Source organism: Hemibagrus wyckioides, linkage group LG25, assembly GCF_019097595.1.
Source record: "Hemibagrus wyckioides isolate EC202008001 linkage group LG25, SWU_Hwy_1.0, whole genome shotgun sequence".
In the NCBI taxonomy this organism is placed as follows: Eukaryota; Metazoa; Chordata; class Actinopteri; order Siluriformes; family Bagridae; genus Hemibagrus; species Hemibagrus wyckioides.
Window position 1 is genome coordinate 11,686,016 of NC_080734.1, and position 26,881 is coordinate 11,712,896.

Genomic DNA, 26,881 nt, shown 5'->3' on the forward strand with positions numbered 1-26,881 from the left:
TTTTGACTGGTAGTGTATTAGTAATATATGATATGTATGATATAAGTAAGCAATTTTTACACACACACACACACACAGCATCTTAAATCCCACCAAAAAGAGGAAAAAAACCCCTATAAGAAAAAAAAAGATGTAATCCAAACCAAAATTCAAACCCAAAACACCTCCTACCCATAAAACATTTAATGGAAAACATACTAAACATTTAATGTTAATTATCTTCATTCAGAAAGTACAACCTACACTGAAATGGTTAGGGAATAAACAATAAGCACAATTATATCTTTATATCTGACATTGTTATTGGATGTTATCTACATCCCTTCTGTGGGGATTATATAAAACTATGTAAACATGTTTGGATCAACTTCCTTCTGCCTACGTATAATGGAAAGACAAAATCAGAAAAACTTCCCTAACACCTTAAATGACACCCACAAGGTTACCTGAAACCACAGAGCTTTGAATAGCTCCTTTAAATAGATTAAGTAGGTACTTAAACATGTTAAGTAGGTGAGAACTAATTATAGAAAAGTAAATAAACAAATCTGACTTGTAGCATTGAGGAAAGGAGATGGAATTTAATTTCACCGAATGTCTGCAGTTCCAGTAAGTAAAAGTCATAAAAACATAAACAGGAAGAAGTCATCCAGGATGTCATTGGCTTTAAATAAAAAAAATCTTTTCATCAAATGGCACACATCTGATGAAAAATATTGTGATTAATTGTGACTAAGCGCAGGGTTTTTTGTACACATCAACATGCTTTTAAACAGTTAAAGTTTTCAATTTCAGACAAAAAAATTATCACAGTATTCCATCCTGAATTTATAGATTTCTGTAAAGCTGCTTTCTAACAATGTCCACTGTAATAGTTATACACATACAACGCAATGTAACTGAATTTGGCAGAAAGAATTACCATTCATTTTTCGAATAGAATATGAAGAACACAATGCTGTTAACCTAAAATAATCAGAAAGTCATTAATGGTTTAAAAAATTATCTGGATTAATTGTTTTTAGTGCTTTTTTTAGTAAGAGTATACACAGGGCAATCATGCAGTACAGCTCTATTTTTATATATATATATATATAACTATATATATAACTATATATATATATATATATATATATATATATATATATATATATATATATATAGTTATATATATATATAGTTATATATATATATATATATATAGTTATATATATATACATACATAGTTATATATATATATATATATATATATATATAGTTATATATATATATATATATATATATATATATATATATATATAAAGTTATACATTTTAATTGACCAATTCATTTTATGTCTCATTCACAGTTGATCAACAGATATCAGCTTTTGTTTTCAGTTAGCCCGGTAATACAGTAAAAACCCAGATGCTGGGGAGGGACAGGGTGTGACGCTTTCTGTACCAGACGGGGTGTGTATCCAAACTCACCAGACAGGGTGTGTGTGTGTGTGTGCGCGCGCATGTTGATGGTGGAGGTAGGGTAGATGAGTAAAGTTTGCTATACAAAATATTACTCACTGAACTACAGTAGACAATTTTATTAATATAACAGTAAGAACTAATAATAAGTAGTGTTTTAATATCTTTACAATCAAATCCAGAATTATTGCCCCCCTGGACCTCAACTCAACGTAACAGGTTTATTTATTTATTTAATGTTTATGGTGGTGCCTACAAATTTGCAACTGCTTTTGAAAGAAAGTACTTTATTAAGACTTTTTTTTTTTTTTTTTTTACTACTGTTAGAGAAATGCCATGGAGTGTGTAAATTAAACTTGGATATCATATTGTGCAATGTTTTATTATAGGCAACTCTCTCCAAGTGTGCCAGTAATTCCAGAGTTATGTTATCAGCTGGATGTGTATATGACTAGACTTTTATTTTAAAGCTTGTATTTTCTTACACATCATAGTTTAACACAATCCCAGACCACCTTCTCTATAATGACAGAAGGCATTATTTGAGTGTAGATCCTTTTAATGGACCGGTAAACATAATTTAGGTAGTAACAGTGTAATCAACGTTTTAGTCATGTACTAACAATAGTAGGCTGAAATGCTTGGTGCTGTATATTACTTTCTAGGCACAGTGCAGATTATTGATTTTTGGCTTATCTTTTGATGGGCTGAACAGAAGAAGGCTGGAAACAGGTGAGCTGAAAATGCATACTGCTTTTAAACTTATTCAGCAACTCCTCCAACAGCCTGAAAGAGAGATAGAGGGAGAGAGAGAGAGAAATATATAAAAAAGAATAAAGGTAAATCACTTAGAAAAGCTCTTGAACAAGCAGATCTTAATGCCAGTACCAACAAGTCTAGTCCTTTCAGACATTTGACATTGATGTGAACATCAATTTTAAAATCTAATCAGTTCATCTGCTATTACGGTGCTAAATCCACATAAGTCTTCGAAACATTCAGCCACTTGTTTTCAACCTGATAACATTATGTAGGAATTCTTGAATCCAAAAGGTCAGAACGTGTTGATTGGTTGACTATAGCAGGAGCTTTGACAACAGAGCTGGTTGGAATTCAAATCACAATACATTACAATTTCTATAGGAACAACTCATTTACAGACTCCTGTATAGTGGAAACTCTGCATAAATCTATTCAAATAAAAAAAAACTGTTATTGTTTTCCACCATAGGCAGGACTTAAGGACAGAGGACTTTAGTTTACTTTACTGGAAAGAGAAGATAGATTCGAAACACAAACTCACTTCTTGTCAGCCCCACTCTGAAGCTGTGGCAGGGCCTCAACTGCTTGCTTAAAGCTAGCTCTGAAAAAAAAACACGAATCAGCAAATCATTATGCTGTTAGACTAAACTATGACACACTCCCTACCGGTTAGGTTACTGTAAGTGAAACATTTTTGTGGAAAAGGTGAATTAGAGTGTGTATGAAAGGTCTCTCACTGGCTCTCTGGGGTCAAGTAGCAAACTACAGCATCCTTCAATGCACAGATTTCCAAACGTGCCTACAACAAAAAAGCAAAGAGAAGTATGTGTAAGTCATCTGATCCTCTCATGCATACCAAGCTTCTATCAAGCCTTAACATTTACATAATGAACTATATATATTTATGTGTGTGTGTGTACATTTACATTTCTGGCATTTGTCAGATGCCTTCATCCAGCACGACTTTAATTTTATCTTATTTTTTTTATACAACTGAGGGTTAAGGGCCTTGCTCAAGGGCCCTGCAGTGGCAGCTGGGATTCAAACTAACGACCTTCCAATTAGTGGTCCAACATCTTAACCATTAAGCTACCACAAGTGTGTGTGTGTGTGTGTGTGTGTGTATGTATGTATGTACCTGCAGTGCACCATTCTTGCTAAAGGATGACACACACTGCATTAGACGACTCATCTCTTCAGCCACAGATTCAACGATCTTTGACAAAACCCGTGAAACCAAGTCTTTGGAAATGGTGAACACCTAGCAGACAGAAAATGTACAGATAGAAATGTGAACTACAGGAAATGCCAAAGCATGTTTTATTTTGTATATTAATATTATTAAACAGACATATTCTGCCATTTCAGGAACCTGGTCATATATAAATTGCACAAGCAAGACAAATGATGTCTCCAATTTGCTCATCTGCCAATTCCCACTAAGTGCCATTACATGACAGCTACAGAAAGTGTGGACTACCAAATGCTTCCTCGGAGACGAAATAAAAATGAATAATAAACATTTATATATAACGGTAGAGTTCTACACCACCTGCCCCTATGGAAAAGACACAAATGACTTGTGTGACTGCCCCAAAAGTCTGGGTTTTTTCTCTCTTGAAGTTTATTAAAAGACAATGTGTCATGTTACTGAGAAACCTGAAAGTGTGAGGGTGAAGGACATTAACAGTAACAGTAATTAATTAGAAAATGTAAGTAGCACCTTTTGACCAATCAGATTTGATAATTCCACAGCACTGTGGTACAAACCAGTTTTCAACTGGTTTGAAACACACACTGGTACCTTGTCAGTTTGATTTGGGTCAAGTGTGAAAAAGGAGAATTGCTGAGCACTTAAAAGTTAGTAGTGAAGACAGACAGGGTCACACCCTTTAGCTTATTCATAGCGGTAGAGAGTGATGTGCAAAGATAAAAGTAACAAGACTGACACAAATCTGAAGTATGAGGAGGTTTTATAGTTTACCTCAGCATGAACAGAAATGATGCTGACCAAAGCTTCCTTCAGATAACTCCGTACACCTAAGAGACAGAGACAAACACAGAGAGTAAGATATAGTAAATGAGAGAAGGCAAGAGATACATAAGAGACATAGAAAGAGGCAGAATATTAAACAGACATGTGACCTGAGTAAACAATGATGCATGCAGACACATACAGTACAGGATGTTTCTCATTCTTGAACACACCTGCTTAAGGTGCTTCATACACCAAAGGTAATGGAAGTGAACTGCCTAGCTGACATCCATTAGCTGTTTAGCTACAAATATTAAATGTAAATAAATACATTGCAATTCACGTCAGTTTTCAAACAAAATACCCAGGGCTGTGATAACTATAAATGCTACAGGCGAGTTTTATTATCCTGGCCCCACATATTATTCACAGGATCTTTGAGTTGATATTCTTAACATGCATTGCAAGAAATATTTCCTGTTAAAATGTAAATCTATGAAATTCCTATTACTTTCTGGTAGTTTCCTTTCTAGACCTTAATCTTTTGATTGTTAACATAATTTATACATGACTATAGATTACTGAAGATTCTGAGTGATACATATTGTATATGAAATCAACATTTATGCCGTACATAAAAAAGGTTTATTTCATAACGAAAGGGAGCAAGTGTAAAAATGCAGAAGTGACAGTCAAAGAAAAAAAATGCAGTTCTGTGCGTCTCTGAGTGTAAAACTTTCCACTCAGTCTCTTGAGGACTACATCCCTACACCACTGGACTCCTCCATCAGTGCACTGAATAATAAACACAACAGACTACATCAGTGAGCAGCAGTACCTGTAGGTGGTGCACAGTCCTTCCAGTCAAAGTAGCCTGCATAGATTCCTGGCTCCAGAGATCCTACAATGGGATCAGACTTCTTCTCAATGTATGATTCAAGCAGGCGCTCATCCAACTGACGAACTGCCTCGATGCTCACCTACAACACACACGCAAAAACAAAAAAATAGAAACATGTTGACATATAAGCATTTACATATTTGAATAATGCATATGTGAACAATATGGGTAAAATTGATTTAAAAATGCTTTTTACTAAGCATAAAAAATACTTTTCTCTCTCTCTCTCTCTCTCTCTCTCTGAATGATAAACGATTCAGTCATGCATGTCTGTCAGCTTGACTACATTTCCATGAAGTTAAGAAACCACCGCCACGTTAATAAGAAATGTGAAGGAATTTATTGCTAAGTGTAAAAATAGTTTCTTTCATTTCAATACTTTTTAATAATGCAATAATAAATACCTAAGAACCAATGCCTCAGACAAACTCTGATAGAACAGGAATAAAGACTTTCAAATAAATAAATCTGCAAATTAATGCAAAAATGTGATACATCAGAGCATTCAACATTTATATTAACACTGTAATGTTTGTGAACCTGTCCACCTGCCGGCACGTCCAGCCATCCTTCTGACTGACCGAGATGAACGTTAGCATGATCTCTCACTTGCTAGGAAAAAACATTTACAGGATTTAGTGAGAATTATCACTGAACTGATCAAGTTCATATAAAGGTCAAATGTCTGAACGGTTTTTCTTCAATAGTTTGCTTCTTGTTTGAAGAGTATTTAAAGCATACAAATTATTAACAAGGAAAAGACTAGGTGGCAGCAGAGGCACCCAAGTTGTCGGCATATAGAATTCAAATCGCCTCAGGCTTGCTCACTAGGGATGATTTTGTCTAACATCTAGGAATTTTTGCACTATGTTTTTTGTTTCCTATGTTCTGTTAAGCTGCTTTGAGACGATGTTCATTGTTAAAAGTGCTATACAAATAAAACTGAATTGAATATTCTATCATTTTTGTGCTTGTTTGTGTACAACAAAGGGTGAATGGTGCAATGAGCAATGAAATGTACTGCTTCTTGTTTACACTGGGCGTGAACAGGTGCACAAAAACACAGAAAAGGACACCTAGGTACTAAAAGATACTAATTAAAAAAAAAAAGTTGTCTTTATTTGTCACATATACATTGCTGCACAGTGAAATTCTTTCTTCTAATATCCCATCCTTGGGGGTTGGGGACAGAGCGCAGGGTACGGCGCCTCTGAAGAAGGGTGGGTTAAGGGCCTTATTCAAGGGCCCAAAAGGCGGCAGCTTGGCAGTGCTAGGGCTTAAACCCTGATCTTCCAGTCAACAACACAGAGAATAAACATTTACATGCTATTTAATGGGTGTGGCCAAACTAACACTACTGTAAAAAGTCACCATCTATCAATGTTGGGAAAACTGAGTATTTGTTTATTAAGTAAATTATAACTTTACCATTTGCCTTCACTATATGCAACTGTCTAGCCAGGTATCTGCATTTATGTATCTGAAACACATAAACCTGTGTTAACTGTACAACTGGAAGGCTTTTCTTGTTTTATACTACAGCACCATTGATTATGATGTTGCTTTTGTCACCATTGATTATGATGTTACTTTCCATGTTTTGGACAGCAGGTCCAGCTGTAAGATTTCTATTAATGTGCTTGACCTAATAAATTATAGTTTCTATAGTAATTACTTACACAATTACTGGTATGGACCCACCGATTGTGTGAAAGCTGTGGCATTAATACGAAAACCCTCATGCCTCTTCTGAGAAGCTCGTCCATGAATCATTTGCCAACAAGCAAAACAAAAACTAACACAAAAACACAGACACACACCATAGTGCTGTCATTCATGTGTAGGTGTGTGAAGGTTTGCTTGTACTTACTATTATGATCTTATCAGCTGTTGTGAAGCCATGTTTCTCCAGATGCTCAGCAAGGTTAAGGAAGGTGTGTCTCTCCAAATACTGACAATTACTTAGAATTATGAGAAGACGTTGTTCCTGTGCATACACAAACACACAGACACACACACAACTTTAGTAACTGCCTACTGAACAAGCCTTAAACTGTAGGGTATTAGAAAAAATCATGAAGTATATATTGATATGCCAGCCTGCATTCATCAAACTCAAATTCATCAGATTTCATCAACATTTGAGTCATTCAGCAAGAAGTGAAGGGGATGCAGGATGAGTAAGAGAATGACAGAAAATGTCATTGAAAGTAAACAGAGACAGGACGGAGGGGAAATCAGCAGCCCTTTCACCACATGTGAAGGGAAAGCCCCAGCAATACTTAACTAGAGTCTATATCACGCTCTAGTTAATTCTGTATTCAACTTATTTTTCTACTATTCTGAGGCTGACATTTTCTACAAAGGACCCTAAATTGTAAAAACATCATAAAATTTCAGGAAATAGAAATGATTAAAAACTTACTGATGATGGACCAAAGTTTTCATGAACGCTTCCAAAAAAATCGGGCGATGCCATCTCTACAGACAAACTACATACAAAGATGAGAATGTTAGAACTACTAACAACACTAACAGATGCATGGGTATGAGGCCTGCCAAATTAGTTTAAAACTTACATTAAAAATTACCTAAATGCATCTGAATAATAACTCATGGAGTGGATCTTCAAACTTTTAACTGATCTTTCACTTTCCTAAAACGATGTATGACTAGCTGCCGTTAGTTGTGACAGTGGGATGGTATTTTGGGGACATCCCGCATGTTTTCCCCCAATTTGGACTTGCCACTTCTCATCCACTCACTAGATAACTCTCTCCTATCACATGACAACTACAACTATGGAAAGTGTGGCAAGCACCGGAATTGCAATGCCATAACTTTTGTTCTTGCAATACACTGAAGGCATATTCTACAGAAAGCGAGCAGAACGAATGCCAATGAAATATTGTGATGTTTGGTGATGTCAGTGGGTCGCCGGCTTGATGCTTGAGTTATTGTAAAACAAGGAAAATGAAACCAAATATTAAGTGTTATTTACATTACAACTATCTTATCTTATCTATACTTTTTTCATCAAAAAGTGGATGGTCTTCCACCAGATATATCATGGTCTAAGTTGTTTACCACATGTAGGTTTAAATATTAGTAAATAAAAGCTGAACTATGATGTATCCTGATCCAAATGTCTTCAGTGTATCGCAAAGACAACAAGCCTTGCTATTCTAATACTTTTGGAGGAGAGACTTTCTAAATAATATAAGATATTAAATAATATTTTTATCAAAAATGTGAAATTTGTTCTAATAGCCTTATTATGCACACCCACACACAAACACAGAACTTACTGGGAGGTATCAATGTCACCATCAGTCTTAGTGCTAAGCTGCTCCAGACAATTGATGAACACCTAAAAAAAAAAATCAGAAACAGTCATTAGCACCTCCACATGATGTCGTCTGGATTCATATGCATTTCTAATCATTCTATGAACCACTGACTGAAACATCAATGCAATATTGTAACTCAAAACACAACCATCAATGGTGTAGAGTGAAAATGGAAATCTGCCTTGTTTGTTTTGCTACACACCTTCATAATGCCCACACACAGCTCACAGGCTTTATTCTGAGCTAGCTCCAGCTGAAAGACCTACAGAAAACAGAGAGGGCGGGAAAGTGAAAGAAAATCAGCAACACAAACACAGCAACTCTGATGCAATTCAAGTATTTGCTTTCCTAAAGTGTTGTACTTGGACATAAACAGAGTTTCTTACATTGACCTCTCCAGGTTTGCACTCCATGGGCTCTTTGAGGGACTGCAGCATCTGCACAATGCACTGCTCAAACTGGGCTGGCTGAAGCACACACCCGCATACACACACACACACAGTTATATTCTGTGTACTTTATTTTTTAATTATGATCTTTAGTCTTGGACATAAAAATATCTCACCAGTGATGTGATTCCCTCGTTATCTACAATCCAGTCTTCTTTCTCTGGAAGTCTCTTGACATCTAAAAAACAACAATAATTACATAAAGAATACATCAAGATAAAAAAAGGCCCACAAATATTTTACTCAATATCTAAAAAACATAATTGCACAATTGGTTTATTTAAATCTAACAGACAACGGTCTTTTCATCACTGAGCATATCAGGCATAGTGCACCTGACTCCTTCATAATCTCCAGCTGCATGCTGATTTTCTATGGTTTCTCATGTCTGATTGTATAGCAGTAAACACAAGCCTATGTAGTTCAATGGGAATTGATGTAGGTAACCTTAATACAACAATAAGCATGGTCATGAAGGGGCAAGTTAAGAAAAGCCAGATGCCTAGCACTGTACTTTGTATACATTACTGTCCAATAACTGGCAGTGCTGCTCTGTACCTCCCCCTGCTGGTCAGACCAATATGACTGCAGCATGCAACAATATTATTACATGTACTTGGGGAAAAGGGGAGAAAAAAACATAAATGAACATGTTTAATGTACACCTCGAAATGGTTCTTATGGAATTTGTAGAAATGTTCTAGATCCTCTAAAGCACTCACTGGGGACAATCACTTAAAATGTGAAAAGTGATGAAAAAAATTCAACGATGATGTAAAGATAACAGAATTGTAAAGATAACAGAATAAAGTTTTATTTCCCTGTTAAAGTAGGAGTCAAAGCAAGAGGTCTTGAAATGAAAAACCAGACGAAGTGTCTTCCAGTGAGTCATGTCTAGATCAGTCTCAATAATCAGATAAAAAAAAAAAAAAAATGAACAAAAGCAAAAGTTAGCACTTTACTACTGGTGGTTATAGAGATCTGGAAACTATCTAGAATTTTATTTAAAAAATAACTTTTTTTTAATGATCGGTTGATAATTGACCTGAGCGAGTCGCAAAATCTGTACACTTCGAGAATTATTGTGTTGGATTGTTACATGCTTCCACACTTTCAGCTTTTCTAGTGCTACCTGCTCTGGTTACCAGCTCCTGGTAATACGATTAATGATAGAAAGCCTGTGAATCCTTTACACTTATCTGTATTCTCTGTACTGTATTCTATTTTTGCATACATTTAACCCAAAATAGATCTTTATCTCAGTTAAAAATAAAGACAGTCCATTTATAGAAATGTTGCAAAAACACTAAAAAGTTTTTACATTTATTTATTTCAAATTAAACAAAATTAAATACAAAGATATATAAAGACAAAAGATATTTAATGTTGTATAATGGGAAGTCAGAAAGAACAAGGGCCTACATCAAGTAATGTCAACGTATATCAGTCTTAGTTTTTCCTCATCAGGCAAACACTGAATAAAAATGGTATGAATGGCAAGATAGGAAAGAAGAAGACACTATTCTCCAAAAAGAACAGTGCTGCCCATGTGAAGTTTGTTCCCATGTGGATAAGCCAGAAGCCTAATGGAAAAATGTTCTAGATAAATCCAATGCTTTTTGTTCTCATTAAAAAGTGTTATGTTTGGTGAAAAGCAAACACTGCATTCCACATTCCAACCTCAACTTAAACGTGAAGCATGACAGTGGTTTGTGGTTGCTTTGCTGGCATTATTTATGGATACATGTATTCTGAACTGTACCAGCAATTTCTACAGGAGAATGTCAGGGTATTCGTACATGAACCGAAGCTTACCCATACATGGGTCATGCAGCATGACATCTGCCCTAATCACACAAGTAAGTGTACAAAGAAATGGTTAAAGTAGAATAAAATTTACAATTTTTTTTTTTTAATTTACATTTTGGAATGGCCAAGTTAAAGTCCAGATCATAATCCAATAGAAATGATGAAGGCACTAAAAAGAGCAGTTCTTGCAAGGAAGGTCACTAAAGGAATATCACTGAGTGTTCTAAAGAGGAACGGGCCAAAATTTCTCCAACCCGCTGTGCAGGATTGATCACCAGTTACTAGAAACGTTTGGATGAAATTACTGCTGCTCAAGGGGGTGACAGCAGTTACTGAAAGCAAAGGTTTTTCTGGCAAAGACTTTGGATAATAGTGCTCAATAAATAAATGCAAAAACTTGTGTTTTTGCAAGATTTTATATAGTTTTAGGACTTAGATTTAATCACATTTCAGGTCAGATTTATCCAGAAATACAGAAGATTGTATAGGGTACACTTGTGATACTGTATGACTAAGGTGGCAATATTTACTTTATGACCATATCTGTTGCAACTTTTAGTATTTAGTGACCCACCTTCAGCAGTTTGCTGCAGGGTGATGAGCAGGCAGTGCATACGCAGGTCGAGCAGCAAATCCTGAATCACCTGCAGTAGATCATTAGGAATCTCTAAAGCCGAGAGAGCCTCGTGACTCAGCCTGTAGGACAGGGATGAGAAACAGAAAGAAGGCTCTTTATATTAGCACACGGGTGTTTTGGATCAGAGTGTCATTCAGGCTCTCTTTTCTCTCACCTGACAGTATGTATGATCTGTGTGAGCCAGGCTCCAGTGAGGGGGGCCTTGGTGTTCCAGCCCCCGTATACACGCAGCTCAGACTCGGAGAGACTACTGGGCAACAGAGCACCACGCACCAGCTGAACCAAACGCCGAGTCACCTCCTCGATCATGCCCTACACACACAAGTTTATAATCAATTCTACCAAATTTGTTGTCAATGTCTCTCTACTGAATCCTGGTAGAATGAGCCTCTACATCCACTGTGAATGACTAATCTATTAGTTTAACATGTTTCAGTGGTGAGGTAATAGCACAGTTCCATTATAAATCAAACAGCTTAAATAGCTTTAATCTAATAGGTTTAAAAATGTAATGTTTAATTTTTATATATTCTTCTGGTAAATTATCCCTGCTGCATGGGACGTGAATAAACATTAATGCATAAATGTCATATGCCTGATAGTAGACAACTACATATTTTTCAGAATCATTTTCCTGAGTCAAAAGAATCAGTGGCCCATGTGCTTTTTGTCATTATTTTCCATGTAACAAAACGAAAACCAAAAAATAAAACAGGAATGGTTTTTCGATTATCGCGTTAAAAACCATCAATATTTTCCATTTTATTGTCCAAATTAACAGATACAAAATTGAAAAGAGACTTGTGCCTCTATCACTTAAATCATCAAATAAAAAAACTGAATTGTAACCAAATGAAAATGAGTATGTTTTTCGGAAACCTTCATTTCTGAGTCACAGGACTGGAAAATATTAAGTCAAGGCCCCTATCACTGTCTGTGACTCTTAGCTCATTTCAATAACATCTGTCCTTGTAACTAGCAAACATTAATACAGGCTAGCTAAGAAACATTAAGTTGAAATGGATACAACAAGGAGTTTCATGCTTTACAGCACAACATGAACAAAAGTACCCCAGGAAAAAGTGAGACAAGTATGGCTAACGTTACTAATTGTAATTTAGATTTGCCCCCTGGGCCTGTAAGTTCCTAACAATTAAACTGAAGTAATCTTCTAAGCTGTAACATACAGTTTATGAATTGTAGACTGGTATTTAATATGAATAGTATTTGATATCACAGTCACACACTGGCCAAAACTGTGCTGTTCTGTGGTTCAAGAAGACAGGATTTGCCAATGTTAGACCTTGTATGAGTTCTACAGAAACCCCTCATGTGAGTTCTATAGAAACACCTACACATTAGGCCAGGTTTTAGAATGAGTGTTCAGTATTAGCCTGTATGCTGTTACAGAAAATTGACACCTTGTGACCAAGTAGAATAATACAGACATATAATACAGATATACAGACATTTAAAGTGATACTCTATGTGGCAAGAAATTCTGCATGTATTCAGGCTGTAAGCCTTTAACTCACTTTGAAGTCATTCTGTCTCTGTCGGGCGTTCTTCTTCAGCTTCTCCACCTGACCCGATTTCTCCCCAGTCTGTCAGAGAGCACGAACATTGCATAGCGTATCAGCCTATGAACCTTAACAAATCAGCATTTCATGCATACACTCTTATCTGTGCACATACCTCACTAAAAAGGCTGCCGTTAACATATGAGATCCACAGTTTCCAGAAATTTGGCAGCTGACTGATGACAACGTCTGATAGCTTCTCCACGAACCTGACCTGTTGTGGGCTTTTAAAGTGCCAGGCTGGGAGAGAGAATAATTACCACAAATACAGTTACTAATTACTCACAATGATACAGCAGCACAATAGAGTATTACTGAAAGTTAGCACTAAAGTTCCTTACAGTCATCTCTAGGTGTCTGAAAGCTGCTGCCTCTCTTTAGAGAGGCAGTGTGACTGATTCTGTTCAGAGCTGATGAACGAGGTTCTCCGTTCAGCTCCAGCCCTCCACCACCCACTTAGAGACAGAGAAATACAATATGGAGAAAGAGATAAAGATAAAGAGGGAAAGAGAAAAAGTAAAAATTAACAATGATATTCATTTTAATCACTAGATGGCACTAAAGGACTGCCACTTTATTTTTGCTGGACACCAGAAACTGAGACATGCACAAAACTAATACTCCTATGGACATACATTACACATAAACACACAAAAACCTTCACATTCAAAGGAAAATCTATTTTCTTTTAGAAAAATATTTGACCAATTGCTCTGGGATCTTGTCTCTCTTTACAAAGCTTTCCTAAATTTCCGTCTCTCTTATTTTCTCACTCTATATCTCAGTGTCAGGCTGCTCCCCTCCTTTGCTACTCTGTGGAACTGAGGACTTCCTGTTCTCTGTCAGGTCATGACCAGACCACACATATGCTGCTTGCTGACTAAACACACAAGGGCACACCATATGGTCCTATGAACACAGTCCACTCAGAGAGATCACCCAAGATAGTGAAGATATCGCTAAGAAATACATCTGAAAACCATAAAATGTGTGTTGGTTTACATCAAGGCCACGCAATGTTAAGATCTGGACCATAAGAGGAGCCTTCAAAACTGAGGCAACCTAAGGACTCTAGTTTAAGACTACAAAGTTGGGATTTGTAATTTTTAATGGGTTGTCTAGTTCTCTAGCAATGAAATAAAACAATAAATGAAAGAATAACTAATTTTCCACAGTACCAGTACAATATACAGTCCGTGTTCCAATGCTTTCAGTGGGACTGTTCCTTTATCTTAGATCATTTTTCCCTAATATCAATATGAGGCATTTAAAAAATGCAACTGGATTTGCAATTTGCTCCTCAGACAGCAATAGCCCTTTAAGAGCACTGAGAAATGTACTGAGTGACAATATCACAATGAGGCAATGAGGCTCCAACCTAATAGCAGTGGGTTCAGAGTTCAGCCTAATAGAACTTCTTCACTGAACTCGTCATGGTTGGCAACAAATGTGAACCCAGGACTTTGCATATCCTGCCTTAGTTTGTATGTCTTGCATTCACGACTGAGTAGTTGGAGTTTCTCCAGAGGTTATCTACTGCTTTTTTTTTTTTTTTTTTTTTTTTTAGCTCCAGTGGCATGGCAAGTATCGAACCTGGGTAAAAAGAGTAATCAAATTCATCACTGGTATGTAAATAGTTGCAACAACATGGCAGATTATGGGTTAGTTTCCAAAATATAGATGTGTGTGTGTGTGTGTTTCTCAGGGGCACTGAAGCTCTTATTGTTTCACTCATGTAGCACACCATACTCATGAGATAGTTACAAAGCCTCTTAAATACATAGCTGATTTTCCCCTGCAACTAAAGAAAAGATTTAACTCATCAATGCTGAGACCCACAAGTTTAGAGTGTGTATGTTTCCAGACCTCTCTGCTCCTTAATGAAGTCTTCTTTACAGTTCTGCATCAGCTGCAGTATCCACTTGTGTTGGGCCACGATACACTGCCATGCGGGATCTCCTGGAGCATGCAAGTCTGACAGGTACCTGTAATGCAAACAAATATGAGTAAATTTACATACTGTGCTAATAAACAATAATTAAAAATCACACAGTATTTACTCACCTGATGTAGCGTTTCTGATCATGCAGAGTAGAAGGCATCTCCAGTAATTTCTCCAGCAGTAAATTCCTCAGAGCACTGATGCGCGTTTCCACCTCCGTATACACTATGCATGCACGCATACACACACACACAAACACACACAGTTACAACCATAACACTCACCAACTACAAAAATGTGAGACATATAAGACTTAAGTCTCAAAGACGCTAAACTGGTGACTGCTTTCTAATTATGTTGATCTTGTGACCATAAGGCACATTACTCCTCACTATATACATGAGACTTACTGCACACAGACCTGGGGTACCATTTATGAGTAAACTAGTATCAGTAGCAATACATGTGTACTTATTTTTAAGTAATAGACAGAATTATGCATAAAAATATAGTAAGTTAGGCTATTGTTAGGCTCATATACCTTTTTTAAAGACAGGAACCTCCGTATTTCCAAATAGAGACTTGGCTTTCTCATAGTCATTGATGACTACATCATAATCCCCCTAGAAGAGACAGAAATATCACAAACATGTACTACACCAAGATGATGTTAAATTTTGCAACAATGCAAACCACTATCATTAGAAGCTACTACATATTAGATACTAAACCAAAACATTCCCATCCAGTGGACACTGTGTGTATTTTCACAAGAGTCTCACCTTCTGGATGTTGCGCTCAATGTTGAGTGGCAGGTTGAAGAGGAATTTGAAACGCTGGAGCACATTGAGGGCATTGCGTGTGGAGTCGGCTTTATCCTTCCTGCCCAAAACCTCTTGAAACAAAGTGTCAGCGGTATTGCTTGCCCCTGTAAGAGGAAGAGAACAAATGAAAGAGGGTTACAGATCTTTAGCTTCAACACAGATGAAATCCATTCTGCCTGTCTCTCTGCTTGGGTGGCCATGGCCCTGTTCTATGCAGCAGGTCAGATTCTTTTAATTAGAACAAGACCTTGAACCACAATAAAAAAAAAATAATCAGGGCAGCTGGCCAAATTATTCCTGTTTTCCCCACACTGTGCCCTGCACTGGCTAAGCGAGAGACAGTTAGGCACTGAGGGGAGTTAGGGATGAAAGCTTGTCACTGTGATTGGTTTATTTACATGTGCTGCAGGAAACGAGTATGTTTATTAATCTTTCATCACATCTGTCAAATTAACATCCAGTAAGGGAGAACTAGGGTTCTAACTGTTAGAATGGGTGTGTATGTGTATGAGAGCATGTGTGTCAATGTTTATTTATGTACACAAGAGCAAGCTTCTTAATGATCTTACTGTTGAGGACATTCTCTAATCGCTGTGTCATAGAGCCCTCCACTTTCTCAGTGCCATCTGATTCGAGCTTCTGATGAATAGCTGTAAACGAGAGAAATTTGTGGATTATGCAACCAGATTTGTGCTACCTTAACACAAACTGAAATAAACACAGACATGCAGAGACACATACACTATATGGGCAAAATATGTGGACACTTGAGCATCGCATCCATACGTGGACATTTCCTAACTGTTCTCGCAAAATTTGGAAGCACACAATTGTCTAGAATGTGTCTGTGTGCTTTAGCTTTAAAATTTCCATTCACTTGTGCTAAGTGGCCCAAACATATTCCAGCATCACATTGGCCCTGTGCACACAGTGAGGTCCATAAAGACATGGTTTGACAAGGCTGGAGTGAAAAACATAAGTGGACTGCACAGATCACTGACCCCAACCCCAATGAACAACTTTGTGATAAATTGGAACATTCACTTTGCCTCAGGCCTCCTTGTATGACATCAGAGTCTGATTTCACTAATGCTCTTGTGGGTTAATAGACAAATCCCTACAGCTACACTCCAAAATTTAATGGAAATCCTTCCCAAAAGAGTGGAGGTTATTATAACAGAAAGAGAGTATAAAATCCAGAATGTGATGTTCAGCATGCACACATAGATTGAGTAAACATTATACAGTGTACACACACACACAGACGAACACATAGACTGCTTCCCATGTGCTTCAGGACAGCACTACCGCATATGATTTCAATGGAGATCTGACATGCAGTGTGCTCCCACACACATACTATACACAAACCCACACAGACAGACTGGTGACGTCAGAGCTAACCTTCAGGCCCCTAAGGTCCTGAATGCTGTGCGGATCATTTCCTGTGTCCTTGCTCAGTGTTTTGACTTGGGCAATGTGAGTTTTGGAAATTTTCTCTGGGAATCTATGCAGCGTTCTTTATATGCACTCCCACTTCCTCTTAGGAAAATGTTAATAATCTTAATAAACCTGATCCAAATACCATTCTTACTACCACATCTGCCTCACCAGTCCCCCTGACCTGCCACAGTACCTGCCATTCTTATATACACACATGCAGCTAAATGTTTCTCACTTTAACCTCTGTGTGACAAACGTACATGGTTCTTATGGCCTAATTGCATACAGCATCACATCCCAGTCTGAACTAAAATAGCAACTTGAAAGAAAATTATCCACTTACATGTTAAATGACAAACTGCACATGCATGTAAACACTTTATAAACATGTAAAACCACTATACTTTACATTCATTAATATATCAAACACCGCAATGCAATTCCATGAAAACAAATATACCTATAAAGGACCACATACTCTCACATACTCTCATAGTCTACTCAAATCCTGATTCATCCAGCCATGTATTAGTTCTCATTTTTTATTTAGAAATATGCTGTGTCATGAGAAGCAGAACAGATAATGATTTCCATATCATGAGCAAAAGAATCCATGAAATACACCATAATACAAGTGTGTATACCTGACAGAGCATCCTGGGCTTCAAAGAAAGTACTGAGTCCTCCTTTCACACAGGCCAGACTGCCCTCATTCTTCTTACTTGCCTGCTTTTTCAGATTTCCTACTGCCAAGCGCAACTGCTCAAAACTAGCACAGAGGGGAGGGGGAAAAAAAACAATGAGTTCATTAACAATATGATGAGATTATAGATGGTTCCTCCTTTACTACTTAGTTCCAGGGACATAAATATTGCTTTTAAAAACAATCATGTGTAGAGGATGTTGCTGTTTCTAAGCGATTGCTCTGAAAAGTGTCTAGATTGATTATGACTTCAATGACAAACTCTGAAAACTTGGTAATGTGGAGTATTTAAAGTGATCCAAAACTTGTTTTGGAGAATATTTGTGGCATTTTATAATCCAAGCAATATATTAGGAACATTAGACTAGGTAGGGCCTCACTTTGTTCTCAAAACAGCTTCAGCACTTTTTGGCATGTATTCCACAAGATGTTAGAAACATTCCTTTGAGATTCTGCTCCATGTTGAAATGACTGCATCACACAATTCCTGCTCATTTTTCAGGTGCACTTTCATGCTAAAAAATCTTCTATTGGATTCAGATCTGGTGACTGGGAAGGCAAATGTGACTCATTGTCATGTTTATGACTTTTCATGACTTTTGCTTTGTGGTATGGTGCATGATCATGCTGGGAGTAACAATTAGAAAATGGGTAAATTGAGGCTATGAAGGCATGCACATGGTCAATAGCTGCATTCAAGCGATGATCATGATTTTAATAGACCAAAATTAAATGGATGTAGGATGTGGTAGCTTAGTGGTTCAGGCATTGGACTACTGATTGGAAGGTTGTGAGTTCTAATCCCATGTCCACCAAGCTGCCACTGCTGGGTCCTTTAGCACGGTCCTTAACCTTCAATTGCTCAGTTGTATAAAATGCAATAAACTGTAAGTCACTCTGGATAAGGGCGTCTGTTGACATTAGGTAGGTTGGGTTCATGAATTCATGCTGTTGGCACCAAATTCTGACTCCTCATATTTAACACTTGAACTAATTCCAGTCTTGAACTGTCCAATTTGGTGAGCCTGTGCTCAGCTTTCTGTTCTTGGCTGACAGAAGTGGAACCCGACTTGACTTTTACTGTTGTAGCTTATACACCTCAATGTTTGAAGGTTTTGTACACTTCTCAGTGAGATGCTTTTCTGCTTACCACATTTGCACATAGTGCTTATCTGTGTCACTGTCGCCTTCCTGTCAGCTCAAACCATCCAGGTTTTTCTGTGTTTACCTCACTCATCAACAAAGCGTTTCCATCTGCAGCACTGCTACTCACTGATTGTTTTTTCTTTAATACACAATTCTGAGTAAACTCTAGAGACTGTTGTGTGTGAAAGTCCCAGGGGATCAGCAGTTATAGAAATACTCAAACCAGCCAGTCTGGCACCAGCAATCATACCATGGTCAAAATCACTGATAGGACACTATTGGTTGATATGAATATTATATTACATACAGTGTGCTAATTAAAATATTAGACAGTTTTTAGACTGTTAGCTCAGTGAGTTCGGCTACAGTTATCATAGTACTATTTTTACTTCATAAACACACAAATGTGGATGTTTAGAACACTACTCAAGGTTGGTATATAAAAGTATTTTAGAAGCACATGGTCGTGTGATTCATTTAGATTTGGTCTCTGACTGGTTGGAATAAAAACCTGCAGCTAAACTAGACCTTTAAAAATAAGATTAAAGACCCTATTTTCCCTGCTGCATTTAACATCATGTTCCATGTTCTGTTTAGCATCCATAACATGTATAATCCTAGAGATGACTAACCTGGTTGAAGAATGGTTCTCAATGAGGTACCAAGTGGCGGAGAAATTCTCACTCGTGAAATCTCCGCTCATCCCCGGAAACAAACTCTCCAAATCTTTCAGAGGAACTTTTCCTCTATAAAAAAAAAAAAGATAAAACATAACCAACGTTCAGCAAATAAATAAATAAATAAATATAAATGAGTTTATGAAAGTTAAATTATAATACACATATAGACACAGTGCCCTACAGTGAGATTAACAATAACTAATTAATTAATAATAATAAAGTGAGGTTAATTTTCGTGGGAAACCGTAAAAGGGACCTTGACTATTAACACAGTTGATGGGCAGACAATATGGGAAATAATTAAACTTAAAATAAATTTTCTTATGGGTAACAATATTTAGAGTTGTTATTAATAAAGTGCCAGCAAAAACAAGCAAAAAAAAGTGCCATTTTAAGACTGAAGGAAATGCAGTGTGATTTACTACATGGCCACGAGTAACCACACCCTTCTGTGGTTCTTCCTCAAACTGCTGCTGTAAAATTGTAAGCACAGGAGTATTTGGAATGCCTTTGTATGCTGTAGCATTGCAATTTTCACTGGAAAGGACATTACCTTTGTGCACAATACAAGGTCTTTGAATACATGATTTGCTAGGCTGAAGTGGACGAACTAAAGTCCTGACCTCAACCCCACTGAACACTTTTGGGATGACAAACTCTGATTCTGTAGAAAATGAGCTATATTTGTAGTCTAATCACAACACTGACAGACTTTCATCTAAAAATCCTTATTTAGATGTCAAATTCACAGAGAGTTTGTAACCCTAGCTCTTTTTTTCTCATCTGACCATAAAACCCAGATTCCTTCAAAGTTCAGTAGTGTCTAGTGATCTCCAGATGCAGATGTCTGTGGTTAGATGAAAGAAAATAGTTTCTTCTAGCACACATTCCAAATAGTTTGCTGGCAGAGAGGTGGCATAGATGTGGGGATTCTGAGACGCTCTCAAAAATCTACTCTCATGAGCTCCCTAAGCATCTTCCTCTCTGTGCATTTATTTTGTGCAATCTCTAGCATATTTTTAGAATGTATTTTTAGTAACTACCTATCCACAAAAACAAATTTACCCATCTTTAAAAAGGCTGCCAATAATTATGGAGATGACTGTACGTCAGTTTTTTTTTCAAGGAAGACAAAAATTAAATAAAAGCATCAGCTGCCTCTTTAACATTCATGACCATACAGATGCATGTGACCGGTTAGTGTTGCTCATTGACAGGGGAGAGAATAACACCATCCCTCCTAGCCATTTTTGCAAGTTAATTTCTGTTTGTGAATATTCACCACAAAAAACCGTGTGTCTGTTTTGACATACTTATCAGTTTCGATGCCCAGTGGGTCAGCCTGCCTCAGAGACAGGGGGGAGATGCCTTTGTTCCGGTTTAGTCGCAGGTCGTAGTAATTCACCTCATCTACCCACACAGCAGATTGCTCTAGAATATCTGTACATATGCACACAAATATACCATTTACACATTTGTGCAATTGGCAATACATGAATTTATCAAACTGCAACTGAACTTATAATATATGCCTGAATGCATAACATCATTACAAAAGTGTACTTCTAACCTATCTTATCAGCTTTAAGGACTTTGAAAGAGACAGTAGATGTGCCTAGGCCTCCGCTCCTGGTTGTGACGATGATCTCGCCTTTGTCATCTTTAGCAGGACCGACACGGCACACGATCTTACTGGCAGACATCCATTCAGCCGTCAGCAGACAGTTATGCCCACAGATAGACAGCCCTGATGAGAGGTTACACAGAGACAAAGAAGTACAATTACTCATCATCTTCTGCTCTTAGGCTTGATTTGTGGTTTTGAACACTAAATCAAAAGATAAAATCTGTAGTGCCAAGTGTGAGATTCTGATGTTTGCAAGGTTTCAAACAAAGCAGAAATGACTGTGGCTTACCGACAAGGTCATTTGCTCCAGTGCCCAGATTTTCTCCACGGATGGTTACTTTAGTCCATGGTGTGCCCTCGTTGGGTGAGATGCCAGTAACTAGCGGAGGCTGTCGTGCAGGAGACATGGCTCACACACTAGACAGACAGACAGACAGAGAAAGAAAGAAAGGTAGGGGATAAAGGTAAGGGATAAAAAAAAAGGTTATTTGTTGCTCATTATTTTAACTGCATGTTAATCTGAGGTAGGGTAAATAACACCATGAGTAATTTACATGTATTCTTTTCACAGCCTTTTATATGTTTTCATTATGTTGTCACGATACTGTACACTATTTGAAAATTAACCTAAAACAAGGTCATTTAAAGGCTTTAGAGACGAGTAAGTTTTTCCGTTGGACAAAGGGACACATGTTACAAAGCTCTCTTACGCACACTTACAGAGCAAGGCAAAAAAAATAAAAAAAATCACTGCAGACAAGAAAAAATAAACTGCTCCATCCGGTCCTTGATGAGAGTGAGTGTACCAAGTGTAGTACCAAGTGTAGTGTTGTAACAATTTCACAGTTAGTCGTGGCATATGACCGGACTGTTACCTTACAGCTGTCTTTTCAACCTACAGATTAAAGTGTATTTGAATTTACAGTCTACCCATTCATTTTTATGTCCAATTGTTAGAATCGCTGAATCAGTCAGTAAACCACTTCTGCCTCTTAGTGTCTATTCATGAGGTCATTTAAACACTTTAAAACTTTGTCCACTGTCAAGAATGAAAACACTCTTCTCTATGGTGATGATGAAGTGAAGGTACAGACATTTCATGTGATCATTGCATGCACACATATTAATCAATTTCTAAAGTGTAGCTCTTTAAAGTACATGATGTATAAGTAGATACTGAAAAGTTCTGTGTGACATCCATGTATTCTGAACCCCCCACCCCCACCCCCACCCCAACTCCATTCGAAATTGGGCCTGATCCCCCGAGACCTCAGACTTCTGCTCAGTTTGCATTTTCCCTGCTCAACTCAGCCGACCTCACTCATGACGGTTTAGTAATTAGTTGAGAAGTCGAGAGAGAGAGGCCTTTCACAGAGAACTAATAACACTTCACTGTGTATTGCTCAGCTGTCTGAACTTCTCTAGCTGCATTACACATTTACTGTCATATTTTTAAAAGTATCCTGTGCCAAGTCATCAAGCTGCTGACCTGCTTTCGGTTCACATTTAAGTCAAACCCAAAGAGTGAATTCACTAATTCAAGGCATTGAAAACTACAAGTCAACCCGAAATCATTTATCTTGCACACACAACCAGCATCAGAGTTAGTGAGAAAGCCAGTGGATATTTATTTTGTCTTCATTTTGATTTTGGTGTCATTAAACAAACTGAGGTTTGAAATGCAGGTAATGCACATACAGTATACAATAGATCAGGCATAACATTATGAGCACTGACAGGTGAGGTGAATAACACTGATTATCTCCTCATCATGGCACCTGTTAGTGGGTGGGATATATTAGGCAGCAAGTGAACATTTTGTCCTCAAAGTTGATGTGTTAGAAGCAGAAAAATGGGCAAGCATAAGGATTTGAGCGAGTTTGACAAGGGCCAAATTGTGATGGCTAGATGACTGGATCAGAGCATCTCCAAAACTGCAGCTTTTGTGGAGTGTTCCCGGTTTGCAGTGGTCAGTATCTATCAAAAGTGCTCCAAGGAAGGAACAGTGGTGAACCGGCAACAGAGTCATGGGCAGCCAAGGCTTATTGATGCATGTGGGGAGTGAAGGCTTGCCCGTGTATTCAGATCCAACAGACAAGCTACTGTTGCTGAAATTGCTTAAAAAAAAAAAGTTTATGCTGGTTCTGATAGAAAGGTGTCAGAATACACAGTGCCTCACAGTTTGAACACATGGCACCAGGATGCACTATGGGAAGAAGGCAAGCTGGCGGAGGCAGTGTCATGTGTTGGGCAATGTTCTGCTGGGAAACCTTGGGTTCTGCCATCCAAGTGGATGTTACTTTGACACGTACCACCTACCTAAGCATTGTTACAGACCATGTACACCCTTTCATGGAAACTGTATTCCTGAAGGCTGTGGCCTCTTTCAGCAGGATAATGCGATGTCACAAAGCAAAAATGGTTCAGGAATGGTTTGATGAGCACAACAACAAGTCTGAGGTGTTGACTTGACCTCCAAATTTCCCAAATCTCAATACAATCTAGCATCTGTGGGATTGTGCTGGACAAACAAGTCTGATCCATGGAGGCCCCATCTTGCAACTTAGAGCACTTAAAGAATCTGCTGCTAACATCTTGGTGCCAGATACCACAGCACACTTTCAGGGATCTACTGGAGTCCATGCCTTGATGGGTCAGGGCTGTTTTGGCAGCAAAAGGGGGACCAACACAATATTAGGCAGGTGGTCATAAGGTTATGGCTGATTAGTGTATAATTTACAGAATGTCATCACATTACAATCACATGGGTATCTCATTTCGTTGACAAACACCTGCCAATATTATAATGCTGTGAGAGATTATATGATAAATGTTAGCAATGTTATATTGCAGTTTGGGCAGTTATTTAATTGGTTACCAGAATAATCAAGTTGCATCTGAAATCTTTAGTTTCAAAAATCAGATTAATTTCAATGTTTTTCCACCAACTTTTTCAGGTAGGTTTTTTTGTTTTTTTAATTATCTGCAGCTTTACAATTAACATTTCGTTAACGCTTTCCTGGAGACAGTAACAATACTCTTGCTGTAAATGTCTAACAATGTGTCAATGGATCTCGGTTCCCTCTTACATTTAGAAGATTTAAGCTACACAGTTCAACACATTTGTGTGCTGACTTGGGAGTATGTTTGGCTCATCATCTAATCGAACTCCACATCTGTGGCCAAGTTTATGCCTCCTAGTGCGAGTAATTGAGGAACGGCAGAGGAGCGTGATGATCAACACATAAAATGGAGTTACTGTTACCAGTTTGGAGATGATTATTTTCTTATAGCAGCGTGTCACATGCCAGTGCAATATGTAAATGATTATATTTTATTTATGTACATAGCTGTGTTTAATGTCACCCAGTTAAGTTAGGAGGAACTTGACTGGCCTGCACAGAGTCCTGACGTCAACCTGATAGAACACCTTTGGGATGAATTGGAGCAAAGACTGTGAGCCAAGCCTTCTCGTCCACCATCAATGCCTGACCTCACAAATGCGCTTCTAGTAGAACGGTCAAAAATTCCCATAAACACACTCCTAAACCATGTGGAAAGCCTTCCCAGAAGAGTTCAAGCTGTTATAGCTGCAAAGGGCGGGCAAACTCCACATTACATTTATGTCCATGTAAAGGCAGACATCCCAGTTTTGGCCTGGCTCACAGTTTCCACTCTAATTCATCCCAAAGGTGTTCTGTTGGGTTGAGGTCAGGACTCTGTGCAGGCTAGTCAAGTTCCTCCACACCAAACTCGCTCATCCATGTCTGTATGGACCTTGTTTATGCACTGGTGTGCAGTCATGTTTTATCAGGAAGGGACAATCCCCAAACTGTTCCCATAAAGTTGGGAGCATGAAATGGTCCAAAATGTCTTGGTATGCTGAAGCATTAAGAGTTCCTTTCACTGGAACTAAGGGATCAAGCCCAACCCCTGAATTCAATGATTTGGAGGGGTGTCCCAAAACTTTTGTATGCCATAGTGATGTCATATGACATAAACATAGTGTATGTCTATATATCATCACTTAGGTTAATAAGACAAAAATTCGACTTTTTAATGAGAAACTAAAAAGCAATATTATCTGTCCTGAAGATTCCTTACATAAATATGAAATATAAATAGTATGAAATCTTCTCCATAGAGAAAGCATCAACAACACAATTTCACAATCTTAGATGACATAGTGTTTGAAATACAAGTGTACACGTTGCTGATATAGACGTCATAACATGTTTAATGCGCACAAAAGGCACTGCAAATGTTAAAAACTAATTAATAATTTATGGATACAGAAGTGTAACGTGGAAAAACTGGAGCAGTGTCATTTCGTGATTTCATGCTTATGCCATTATATTTTAGATATGAATACAGTAAGGCTGGACTGACATGAATAACAATACTTCTAGACTCTTCTATTGCATCATGGAAATTAATAGGTGTATAATAGAAGCCATGGTTTTAGACCTGATGTAGTGCCATTGTACAGCAAGGAAATAAGCAAGGTTCAACCTCAGTAACGAGGATGTTGTCAGTCTGTTTTAAGTTATGTCTTAAGTGTTAGAAGACTGATGCTCCATTATTATATACAGAATAATGTTTTTGAAACGCAAAGTGATGTCATACTGTGAGTGTCGCTGATAATGACGTCAACCCGGCCCCGTTCTTATCGCCCGAAATTCCGCTAGCAAGCTAAAAACACTTAGCCAACAAGCTAGCGTTTTCAGCTACCAGAGCTGGGACATTTCTCTGGGCCACGACGAAAAACAAAACAGGTCTGTTATATCTCTCTAGCACTCTCACTACAGTGTCCAGGACATTTTTTTTTTTATGAAATAGTATATTATTACTCACGGAATTCTCCACCGCTCAGCTAGAAGCAGGCCCTAGATGTTTTTGCAGTTGTTATTGTGTCAGCACTTCCGGGTCACGCGCTTTCTAGCTCCTCCTCAAACAGGCAGTCGGAAATGTGTTTTATTTACTGCTCTGAAAACAGCTTTCTTATTCTTGGAGATCCTTTCACCTTTTCTGAGGATTGCATTTAGAGTACAGATTTTTTTTTTATCTCGTAATTGTAACCTGAAAAAAAAATTAAACCGAAGAAAACATCCACGTGGGGGAAATGTGACTTGTGTACATAATATACAAAATTTATATTCCAATATTTTTATTATCTTTCAAGCTCCAGGATGAGTCTGTGTTTTATCTATTAATATATTAACATCCAATAGATGGACGGATGGACGGACGGATAGATAGATAGATAGATAGATAGATAGATAGATAGATAGATAGATAGATAGATAGACGGACAGTCAGATGGATGAATAGATAGATAGATAGATAGATAGATAGATAGATAGATAGATAGATAGATAGATAGATGGACGGATAGATAGATAAAATCTATCATTATACCATATATAAGTCCTATTTTCTAAATATAGTGTGATCCAAAAGTCAAAATGCCATCGTATAAATAAAAACAGTGTGAGCAGCACAAAAACATTCCTTCTGGATAAGTTGTGGCTGAGTTCTGGGGTAAAGGTGGTGGCATTTTGGTGCTTGTCTGGCTGACACGTGTGGATTCTGG

The 26,881-nt window shown here is 37.7% G+C and overlaps 1 protein-coding gene across 2 annotated transcripts; it reads right to left on the reverse strand.

Annotated features, from left to right (window-relative positions):
• Window positions 1-1,684: 1,684 nt before the first annotated feature.
• exoc2 (exocyst complex component 2) lies at window positions 1,685-26,249 on the reverse strand. Of its 2 annotated transcripts, XM_058379394.1 has the most exons (29): window positions 26,143-26,249; window positions 21,578-21,705; window positions 21,232-21,408; window positions 20,975-21,101; window positions 19,614-19,727; window positions 17,777-17,901; window positions 16,259-16,339; window positions 15,648-15,793; window positions 15,407-15,488; window positions 14,988-15,090; window positions 14,790-14,908; window positions 13,265-13,378; window positions 13,039-13,163; window positions 12,879-12,947; window positions 11,498-11,655; window positions 11,281-11,402; window positions 9,014-9,075; window positions 8,835-8,915; window positions 8,651-8,710; window positions 8,407-8,468; window positions 7,524-7,590; window positions 6,969-7,085; window positions 5,639-5,710; window positions 5,036-5,177; window positions 4,207-4,262; window positions 3,361-3,483; window positions 2,960-3,021; window positions 2,764-2,823; window positions 1,685-2,246 (listed from the first exon to the last, which is right to left on the reverse strand). In XM_058379394.1, exons 2-29 carry the CDS (start codon window positions 21,693-21,695, stop codon window positions 2,153-2,155), a joined length of 2,838 nt encoding a protein of 945 aa, XP_058235377.1. In that variant the 5' UTR covers window positions 21,696-21,705; window positions 26,143-26,249; the 3' UTR covers window positions 1,685-2,152. The 2 variants fall into 2 exon arrangements, with proteins under 2 accessions (XP_058235377.1, XP_058235378.1); XM_058379395.1 differs by lacking the exon at window positions 5,639-5,710.
• Between the last annotated feature and the right edge of the window lie 632 nt (window positions 26,250-26,881).

What these genes read in the sequence shown, in the direction of transcription:
- exoc2 (XM_058379394.1), bottom strand. Translation starts at nt 21,695, where the DNA reads ATGTCTCCTGCACGACAGCCTCCGCTAGTTACTGGCATCTCACCCAAC. An exon ending in TCATTTCTGTTCATGCTGAG is followed by an intron (nt 3,484 to 4,206) that starts GTAAACTATAAA and finishes TCTGTCTGCTAG; the next exon opens with GTGTTCACCATTTCCAAAGA. An exon ending in GCAAGAATGGTGCACTGCAG is followed by an intron (nt 3,022 to 3,360) that starts GTACATACATAC and finishes TTTTTGTTGTAG; the next exon opens with GCACGTTTGGAAATCTGTGC.